Source organism: Physcomitrium patens, chromosome 26, assembly GCF_059467195.1.
Source record: "Physcomitrium patens ecotype Gransden chromosome 26, ASM5946719v1, whole genome shotgun sequence".
Classification (NCBI taxonomy): Eukaryota; Viridiplantae; Streptophyta; class Bryopsida; order Funariales; family Funariaceae; genus Physcomitrium; species Physcomitrium patens.
In genome coordinates, this window is record NC_143435.1 from 3,595,260 (window position 1) to 3,606,512 (window position 11,253).

The following is an 11,253-nucleotide window of genomic DNA, read 5'->3' on the forward strand; positions in this document are numbered from 1 at the left end:
GGTAACGCATCGCGGAAAGCGGTGGTGCGGGGCGGCAAAGGAGGAGGAAGGGAGGGCGAGATCGAGGGAGGGAGGGAGGGAGGGAGAATCGGCTTTCTAGTGACTTTCCAGGTATCTCGGGAGATGGCGTCACTCCGGATGAAGAAGACGAAGACGAAGAAGGAGCAATGTAGCAATTCGTAGATTCTGACCCAGGTTTTTTTCTTTTGTTGACTCTGCCATTCGGAATCTAGCGGCTATGGCGATGAGAGTAGGAGGAGGTGGAGAAGGGTTGGAAGCAGCCGGCGCCGGACCCATTTTCAGGCGGTGTCTGTGGGATGACGAGAGAGAGAGATGGGTTAGTGGGTGGGTGGGTGCGTGATCGGCCCCAGCCCTGGCTCCCTCAATAGCTCGGCGTCGCGGCCTGTGTGTCTCTGTATGATGACGCCGTACCCGCATCCCCGTTCCCCTTTGTGGCATCCATGAGGATTTATCTGAGGGTTAGCTTATCTGGACTGGCATTTGGAGCGAGCACTATGTGTACGTACAACCCCACCTGGCGATTATGTGCTCGTGGCGGCTGCGTGCCCTCTAGGTAATTTTCCCGCAAGCATCTGGTTGTGCATTTTTGGTCGGAGCTCCGTGCACTGCGGCAGAGGTTTGGTTGGAACTGGGTCGCATGGTCTTTGTCCCTCGTCGTGTGGATTTCCGGTCTCGTATGGCAGGGCATGAAACGAAGTTGATGATTCCTTGTCCGGCGATTGGTCTATTTGTGGGTGCTGCCCCCGTTCTGTGCGCTCTTCTGATGGATATGTCCTTGGGATTCGCTCCGGACATGTGTGGAGGTGATGATCCTGGTATGGGGGATCTTGCTGATGCTGAAGTGTGTGAATTCTTGGGCTTAATGTGATGGCCTCGTCCAGTCCTGGTCCCCTCCCCTGTGCGTCGATGGTGATGATTAGCGTTGTTTCGATCTCTATGGGTCCGTTTACACAGATTCCATTCTGCTTATGTGGGGTCGACGACTGCGCTTGAGTAGCTTTGTTCATCTTTCTGCTGGTTTCATGTAGAGTTAAGTGCGATGTGCTTCAGGTTTAAGATTTTGAAGCCATGTTTCATCACTTTTCTAGACCTTCTTTGTGGTTGCTTTGGTTTGGCGTTGATGGGGAGGCGAGTGCTTTCATTGGATTGGATAACTACGACGGAGGAAAATGACCTGAGATAATTTTATCTTACACATTAGAGTTGTTCTTTTACGCAGCCAATATAACCGAAGATATTCTGCAGAATCGACCCTTCGTATTCGATAATTCTGTCATTGTAAGGTCGTCAGATTCGAAGAGCTTCTTAACGTTGGACAAACAGGTATATCTTTGCTTTCTCATATCATCGAACGTGTTGAACGAAAGTGCGAAGAAACCGTGGAATCTGCCCACGGTTCCTGCTATTTGATACTTTTAGTGGTGTGTAGCACGGTTTTAAAGAATGATTGTGATCTGGCTCCAATCACTGTGTCGAACTGTCGAAAGTGGATTAGGACGGGTGTTCTATGGCAATTGGGCGGGCAGTTTCAAATGGATATGCCTGTTCCTGAAAAACCTAGTGTACACTAAGTAGAGGTTTGTATATACATGTGCATTTGTGTGTGTGTGTATATGTGTTTTTTGTAATAGTCTGATTCAGCTAGGGCGAGTAATGGAGGATGGTTGTTTTGAATGCAACCCTTGTGTCGTCATTCTGTTGTGACATTCTTTTAATCCTAATTCTCTTTTTTGCTGTCGTGCAGGGGGGTTTTAAAAACCTATAGCGAAGTGGACTTCATCATGACGATGATGCAGTGCTCAAGTGCAAGTGTTCCACAGCCGGTGCTTGTGATAGGACGCACTTGCTCTCCGTCTGCTCAGAGGCACATCGAAAAATCTGGAAAAAATCAGGATCGACTCGATGATTATGTTGCACATAGGCCCTGATCGATCCCTGTGTTTCCGATTGCTCCCACTTCGACATAGTTATTCATGGAGAGATTCTGAAACCTTGTACTTAGGTATAGCTTGAAACTGGACCAATTTGTTTCAAGTTGTTTTTACCATCGATATTTAGCATTTTTATTTCTATTAGCATAGTTCAATCCCCCTTTGTTCCGCACTTTGGTACAACAGACGAGCTTCTCTAAACTTCCAAGTGTTAGGCCCACGAAAATGGACTTTCCTTTCTGTTATTTAGTTTTGTCGGTTGTGGAAATAGGTTAGGCGAGTACGACAGTGTAAATTAGTATTGTTTCACTCTAGGTTTCAATTGATCCAGACTAAAGACATCTTAAGTTTTATTCTTGTATTAGCAACTCGTATCCGCATGAAATCAAATTTCGCAGATCAAATGGGTTGATACTATGCACTTGACGTCAATACTATTTTGTCTTCAAAGACAATATTTTTTACTCCTAGCTAATGAGAGACGTCCCCTCTGATACTGTCGGAACTTATCATTACCGCGTCTACAGCAGGTGTTAAAGAAACACATTCTAGATGCCGAGCGTTTATTTATCATTAATTTTTGTATGTTTTGTTTCGAATGGGCTCGTACGTTTCATGAGGGATGTCTTGTCATTGCCAGATTATGTACCTTTCCAAAAAAATCATACACGTATGTAACTTTTCGTTCCTGGTTTAATGAAGTCTGTTTGAACTCTTTGGACAGATTAAGTGGCAAGCAGAAGCGCAAGCACGATGCAGGGGGGTAATCAGCAGCAGCTCTCAATTCCATCCAGCGATTCTCTGATAGCTTTCGCCCTGCTTAGTCAGCAGCTGAGGCAATCTTCGAACAATTCGCCACAGTTTCCTCATCAAAATCACACCATGCCCTCCTCATCTCTTGGGTTCTCGTTGGATGCCAATGTACAGGTTAGTACTGTGTCTCCTTTACTGCTTTGAGTCGTGTAGTTTGAAACGTTTGTTGCTTCGAGGACAGTTTCCATGTCATCCTCACCACTGTGAGTGGATATTTATCCATGCGATCGTGTGTTATTTGAACACTAGATTGTTCCTGCCTGTCAGGAGTTCTGAAAGAGTTCAATTGTTGGTGCTTTTCTCGATTTTTTTAGGACTCTACTCCTAATCAGGACTGTAATTGACATATCGCTTCCACTTCACTTGCCTTTTTTTTGATCTGGATAACACAGAAGCAAGCCTATCCACCTCAAAATTATCAACCTCATGCGCAGTTACTGCCGATAGGTGGCGGCGGCGGGGGGCAGGTTAATGGAGGAACCAGAACTGGTGAAAGAATAGGAAAGATATTTCAAAATTTGCAGCGTAGGAACTTGGCCTCAAATTTCGATCAACAGCAGCTCAGTAGTCAGATGATGAATCCAAACATTTTAGAGAATCTATCTAGTCAGCTCATGGTGGATCAGAACGTGCTAAGCATCATGGAACACCTTTCCATGCTGCAAGACAGAATTTTGCAGCTGCAAGCCCTGGTGCCTCTCATTTCCCACACTGCGAATAGCCAGATTGAGGGCAATGCTGTAGCCCAGCAGCAAGCAGCAAGTGCCGCTGTTGTGAGTATCGTCTCTCAGCTTGCAGTGATAGCTATTGGTCTCCTTCCACAGTCAGTTGAACACACGGCGGGTCAAGTGAATCCATCAACGGACTTGCCTTTGAGTCAGCTACTTCAAGCTTCTTTGGGACAGGATCCTAATTTCTTTCAGCAAGACACCGTGGGGGGTCAGTCCAGAGTACCACAGAGGGTTACTTCGTTGGGAAACGCGATAGCAAACGGCTATGGCACTTCTCAAACAACAGTCTCAGGGCTGGGTGGATTAGATAATGCGAGATTTCCTTCTGACAGCTGTGGACCCAGATTTCCAAGTGGAGGGGGTGGTTTTCCTAATTTGAACAACGAGGGGGACATACCCGGACAGCAGAATGTGAGTGGGCAACACCCTGTTGTTAGCAGCGGCTCAGAGGCTATACTTCCTAATCAGATAAGTAGCGGATTAGGCAAAGAACATGGAAGCATTGCTGGTGGTGAAAAGCGACGCAGGGTAGCTAACAGTGACTTTAATCCGCTAGATAATTCGCTCGCAGCAGGTGCAAACAATTTGGTCTGTAGTGAGTTCGGCGGGATGGATGCTGGCTTAGAAAATCTCAACAACGACTCACGCAGTGATGTCGATAGTGTCGGTGACGATGGTGATGTCGATCCTGAAACTATCGTTTCCGGTTCATTTGACCTTGTGGAGATGGATGCCTCGGAGATTTTGGCCGAGCACACACATTTTTGTGAGATTTGTGGGAAGGGCTTCAAGCGTGATACCAACTTAAGGATGCACATGCGAGGTCATGGGGACGAATACAAGACTTCTGCAGCTCTTGCACGTCCCGACAAAGATTCGCCAGATACTACAGTAACTCGATTGAGGCGGTATTCCTGCCCTTGCGTAGGATGTAAGAGGAACAAAAAGCATGGCAAGTTTCAGCCGTTGAAAACCATTCTGTGCGTGAAGAATCATTACCGCCGCAGCCATTGTCCTAAGGTTCTCACATGCCAGAAATGCATGACTAAGAAATTTTCAGTTGTCGCAGACTTGAAGACTCATGAAAAGCACTGTGGCCGCGATAAGTGGCAATGTTCTTGTGGCACCAGGTTTTCACGCAAGGACAAGTTATTCGGTCACATTGGTCTATTTGCAGGTCACGTTCCCGTAGTGCCTCTGCATGAGTTGGACGGCGGAAATGGGGGTAGTATCAATTCAGGTGCGGACTATCAGGGGTCTCCTAATCCGGTACCTTTTGGTTCAGATAATAAGGGTTCCAGAAGGTTGTTCGACTGACGTCTTCCTTACATCTTCTGAAGGTTTAGGACCATGCTTGGATTGATTTGGATGCAAGACATGACGGTATGACGTTGGGTTGGTGCGAAGTCTTACCTAGTATTTGATTTAAGCTCTCCTGTGATCTCTATCTCAAGCTTGAGGTCATGCACACATAAGCTTCCACTGCATTTAAAACCGGCAAGTGTAGGTGGAATTGACACAATTTTCAGGTTTCGCCCACTGAGCTTCATCAGTGGATGTTACTAGCTGTTGTCTGAAGAAATTAAGATTCCTCACGTGGATCAGTCCACTTTATAGTGGATCTCCTTGAAAATTTTGGACTTGGAGGTGATCATACGTATCATCACGTTGGTGAGGTCAGGGAAGACGTCAGGATTTCAGGCCAGACTGGACAACAGTACTTGTTAATTTTGAATCATATCGAGGAGCCCATGGCGTTGCCCGACACAGGTAACACGCGTGGTTTTAATATTATTTTTAGTGTTAGTTCCTTAATGGAATTAAGCAGGCAAAGAAATCACTTCTTTGTTATGACTCCTGCTTTCAGATCCACGTTGTGAGATGTATTTTTTCTAAAGTTGATTTAGTAATCAATCCATTCAGTTTGAGAAATGGAGAGAGTGAATTGAAGGTCTACCAAGCCTTAAGAACTTACTAGGTGGAGTGAAGGGAAGGGGTTGTATTCGAGGATATTTTAGTACTAAAATGTTATATCGTGTCCCCCATGGCGTGCTTTTTCACCTGTGAAGTAATTTCCGCTAGTGCTTGGGCAACTGCCGCATCTTAGTTTGCAGCTTTCCTGCTTGTATAGCTTGTTCAATAAACTATTGAGTTTGTATATTACTGTGAGCCGAGAACTTTCCGCATTGCAGTTGCTTGAATTGCGGATCAATTCTAGCAGAATTCATTACACAATATTGAGAGCTTGGATTTGATTGGTGGAAGAGTATGACTTTGGAATCGAGCATCCAGCATCTAATGAAATGATGAATGATGTTGCTTGCTAATCTTTTTGTGAACTGACGCTTTGTTCTGTGCAACACAGAATTAGACATGACTGTCTTATTTGCAATTTGTTCAGATGAAGTGTTTTTTGTTTTTTGTTTTTGGCTGATAAACTGTTCAATATTCTGCACATTCCTTGTGCAAAATCATGTGTTGAATAAAATTGTTTTATTTATTTTGTGCCTTGTGGAGGATGGAATCCCATTGTGATTCCTCTAATAACAAGTCACTTTAGAAACATTTTTGCTTGTGACTGGCACTTCATTAACTTACTTCTGAAGCAATGAAGTGCTTAAGGCTTGTTTAATAGTCATTATTTCAGTCTTGATTCTTCACTTAACAAAAAGAATGAAAACTATATAATCATTGACATATACTTAAATAGAAATGACTATGTAAAGTTTTGAACTAGAAACAAACTTCAAGTTCTTTATTTTTGTAGGCTTTGCCCACAGAAATCCTATTCATTGATTGGTTAGTAGACCATCAGATGGGATTGCTTGAATCCATAGTCATTGCAGATGTCAATCTTTATACAACATCAACTAGCCAATCAAAGGCCTCCATTTGTTTTGGATGTATGTATAGCAATTTGGGGTGTGTATATAGCAACTTGGGATATATTTGTAGCATGAGCCTTAATTAAAATAGTTTTTATCTATTTATTTTATTTATTTATATTAATTAAAGCTGAAAACATATGTAGATAAATAAATAAGTAGCAAGCAATTCTTATTTGATTAGCAAAAATTTTCTTGTATTTTCTACTACTTTACATGTTTTTAAGATTAAAAAACTATTAAAATTCTTATTTTAGTTGAAATATAAAGATATTTTTGTTAAAATATGAATTTATTCTAAAACTTATTATTTGACCTAATCTTATGATTTTAATTTTATATATATGTTTCTTAAAAATTCAAATTTAGAATCTCATTTATATATCAGTAAGATTCTTTTGTATTTCAAAGTTTTTAATTTTTTATTTCAATTGTCTAATTTTTATTTTAAATATATATATAATATTATTTTTATTTTTTATTATTTTTTTATAAAAAATCATATAATATATAAAAATAATAATTTTTTTAAAGCATATATTTAACAAAGATTTATAATTATAAATAAAAAATATATTTTACCTCATTCTATATAAAATATTTATAATATTAGATATAAAATTTTTAAAAATTGTTAATTAAAACTTATTTTATGATTATAAGTAAATATATATATATATATATATATATATATATACATATTATTTTAGTACAAACAATATTACATACTTCACCTTATTGAGAGGTATTGATATTAAATTTTAATGAGTTTTAAAAAAATAGTAGCTTAAACTTAATAAAAGACATAATTTTTTAAAAGATATATATATATATATATATATATATATATATATATATATATATGATTTTATTAAAAAAAAAATTACAAATAAATATCTAAAAATCTATATAATTTTTGCAAAATATGTTAGCATTTATATAATATACATTCATATATATATATATATATATATATATATATTGTTTTTGTTTGAAAAGATTTGTCATAATTTAAAGATCTACAATTAGGATCATATAGAATTGCCCCTATAAAATATTTAAGTATTAAATATTAGATAGAAGATAAATGAAGGTAGATTTGATAATATCTTGTGGAGAAGCTTCTCAAAAACTTTATAGACACAGATTTGCTTTTAAATGTATTTGTAGTTGATTCATAATTGAAACTTAGCCAACAAGTTGGACATGTGTTGTACATGTTGGCAACTTGTGATATAAATTGATTATGTAGCATACATGGAAGAAACTTGCTTTGCAAGATAGACACATGTCTTCTTTATTCTTTTCAATGTCTTCTCTATTTTTAGTCCTATTTCAAGAGTCTCTAGTCTTCTTGTCTTTGACAATAGCCATTTTAATCTTAATATTGTATCAACTTTGAGCAATTATATACTTTTTTTTTAGTGACACTAGAATGTATTGATCTTTTGGTTCTTTGTAATTCATGTCTTTGACAATTTGACAAGAGTGCTAATTAATCATTTTTTTTTTTTTTTTTTTTTTTTTTTTTTTAAAGTGAGTAGATTATTTCACTTCTTTTATTTTGTTTTAAAAATCACAAACTATCTATCTTTAAATTTATATTTTAAATTTTTAAACATTGATTTTAAAAAAAAAATTGACTATCTTGTTTTGTAGAAATTTTCATTTGGTATTAGAGGTTATAAATTACCTTCCTATAATTTTATTTATGGATTTATTAAAGTTATTTGTTATAGATATGAAAGGAAAAATTATGGATGCTATAATTAAGACAAATGAGAATAGATTTGCAACTATTACAAATCTTCATGAATGTGTCAATATTTTGAAGGTAGAAATCTCACGTATTACTAATACCAACTATAGAGGTACTATTCTTATATCTATGGAAGAAATTAATAATAAAATTCAAAAAATACACCAAAAAATTATACAATTAAGAGAAACAAGTAGATTGACCTTATAATTGAATCCAAAAAGTCTTGTTATTATAAATATAAACGAGGCAAGGATAAGTATGCCGAAGAATCTTGATGGAACAAGACTCTAATTTTGAAGATTTTTATAACAAGTGAAGCTCTGTCTAAGTTTGCATCTTTTTAAATATCCCAGTGGATTTACTCAATTTGGATTCATAGGCGTACTTCTATTTGGAAGTGCATTCTCTTGATTTGTACCTTTGATAGAAAAAGATTCATAATTCTTTTATGATTTGAAATTATTCTTAATAGTCTTTATAGCCACATTTGGAAAAAGTGATTAAGAAAGGATAGCAAAAACCAAACTTTTATTTTTAAAACAAAGATCACAATCAGCCAACATATATGGTGTTGAATTCCAAAACCTTACTTATGATGTGGATTAGAATAACTAAGCCCTTATTAATAAATTTTGATGTGTGTTGAAAGATAATATCAAAAACTTATTATTAACAATGCCAAAAATAAATTTATTAAAACAATTTATTATTGAAGATATTCTATGCAATAATCAACTTTTTGAAAGTTGCCAAAAGCAAAGGTTTGGTTAGAAATATAGAAGTTAAGTTATGGCAACAATTCCTAAGCTTTTAGAAACTTATTTATCAAAGCCAAAATCAAAGTAAATTGATAAAATATTCCATTGCATGTAATAATCAATTTTTTGAAAGATGCTAAGAATAAAGATTTGATTGAAGAAATATAAGTTAATTCATAGTGACAACTTCTAAGTTTTTAGAAGCTTATTTATTAAGACCAAAACCTATAAAAATTAGCATGATACATTTCAAACCTTTCATTGAGCAAAAAAAGATTTGATGTTATTGAAAAGATTGTCCTTATATCATGGAGAATCTAATCACATTTCTCAACATTGTTTAACGAAGCAATATAATTACAAAATAAAAAATATAGTTGCCAAAGAGAACAATGTGTCAAAAAATGAATTTATTTAACTATAATAGAGACCATGTGGTTAAATATTGCACAACTAAAGGTCCTTTTTTTCCCTCAAATCTCTTTGCTTGCCCTATAATAGATTTTTCTTTAGACCACAAAATTACAAAGCTTTCATCTTGTTAGATTTAGGAGCCTTAATTTTTTTTTAAATATTTAAATTTTATTAAAAAATAAAAATTATTTATAATAAAAAAACTTAGCATATACATGTAAAAGTAATAGATAGTTGTTTGTTATCTTTTGAAGATGTTATCTATGGATTTTTTTTTTTTTCAATATAGCAACTAATGGACATAATAGCTTAATAGCATTTAATGTTATTAGATTTTTTTTTTAATATTTTTAGGTTTATTATGGTTTAAAAAGTTATAATCATTAAATATATTAAATTTTTTATAACTTAAAATTTTTCAATGGTATAATCCAAATTTCTTTTAGCAATATAAAAAGTCATAAGTCTAATATATCTAAATCTTTATTAATAGGTACAAGAACTTTTTTGCATGCGATAAAAGAAATGAAAACTTTTTTTATTTATACCACATCCATATCTAATAGTAAAAAGACTTCAAATAGCATTTTGAGCCAATATAAAAATTATCATAATTTTTTTGAAAAAATAATATAAATATCTTTCAAATTTATTGTTTTCATGATTGCTTAGTAGATCTTTAAGAAAGAGCTTAAGAACCATTTAGACTAATCTATAGCTTATCATAAAATAAGTTGGCTACACTCAAGGATTACATTTATGAGGACTAAGCTAAGAACTTCATATGCCATTCAAAATCTCTAATACAAGTTTTTATATTATTTTTGAAGAAAAAAAATAGATTACTTCAAATATATGTAGATCATCAAGGATTTAATAAAATTACCATCGAAAATAGCCATCATCTACTTTTGATATTTGGACTTTTGATCAATTGAATTAAAATTAGATCTATGAAGAACATATAACGTAATATGCATTAATTAAAAAAATGAATGGAAAACTATATTTTGAACTAGATATGGTCATTTTAAATATAATGTCATATCTTTTGACTCGTAAATGCACCAGCTACTTTTCAACATCTTACAATGATATTGTTAAACAACTCAAGGTAAATTCTTAGAATATATTATTTCAAGTGATGATCTTATGATGGATCTTTAAAAAAATTCAATTATCATAGATTAGAAGATTCTAAAAATAATAAAAAATAAAAAATATTAATTAGGATTTATTAATTACTATAAAATATTTATAAAAATATTTCTTAGATTCTAGTTCCACTTATACATTTGACTTGTAAAGACAAACTTGATTGAAATTAAGAAGTTGAAATGACATTTGAAGATTTAAAGAAAGCTTATATTTTTGGACCAATCTTCTATTTTGTGGATTGCGTGAAGGCATTTTTTATGGAAATATTAGACTTTGCTTATACTACAATATTGTCACAAATAGAAACAAATGACAAACTTCATCTAGTAGCTTCTCATTTGAAAAGATTTTCAGCACCCAAATTTAATTATAAGATCCACAATAAAAAAACCTACAATTGTAGATTCATTTTAAGAATAAAATTATTATCTAAAGGTACCCCACATACAACCACTATGTATATAAATAACAAGAATCTTAAGAATTTTGTATTGGCACATATTTAAAATTATTTCCAAGTTATCAAAGAATAATTTTGTCAAAATTTGAATTTAAGATTATTTATTGATTAAAAAAATTATCATTTTTTTATATCTTCTAATTTTTTATTAAAAGAAGAAAGTACAACTTTTCATCAATAAAAAATAATTCTTTTGATACTAGAAGAATTTTATCTTTGTGCAATGAAATCAATATTCATTATTGATTCAACTTTTTATAATCAATTCCAATCAAGTATGTATTATAAATATCCATATTTATTCTAATAGTTATCTAGAT

General features: G+C 34.5%; 2 protein-coding genes across 3 annotated transcripts; both read left to right on the forward strand.

Annotated features, from left to right (window-relative positions):
* Positions 1–238: 238 nt before the first annotated feature.
* Positions 239–2,369, forward strand: LOC112277969 (uncharacterized). The gene is made up of 4 exons (XM_073531478.2): positions 239–337; positions 575–836; positions 1,241–1,344; positions 1,766–2,369. Exons 1-4 carry the CDS (start codon positions 239–241, stop codon positions 1,784–1,786), a joined length of 486 nt encoding a protein of 161 aa, XP_073387579.1. The 3' UTR covers positions 1,787–2,369.
* Positions 1,821–5,656, forward strand: LOC141044387 (uncharacterized). 2 transcript variants are annotated; one of them, XM_024510902.3, is made up of 3 exons: positions 1,821–2,023; positions 2,677–2,879; positions 3,158–5,656. In XM_024510902.3, exons 2-3 carry the CDS (start codon positions 2,706–2,708, stop codon positions 4,811–4,813), a joined length of 1,830 nt encoding a protein of 609 aa, XP_024366670.1. In that variant the 5' UTR covers positions 1,821–2,023; positions 2,677–2,705; the 3' UTR covers positions 4,814–5,656. The 2 variants fall into 2 exon arrangements, with proteins under 2 accessions (XP_024366670.1, XP_024366669.1); XM_024510901.3 differs by lacking the exon at positions 1,821–2,023 and adding an exon at positions 2,344–2,482.
* Positions 5,657–11,253: the final 5,597 nt, after the last annotated feature.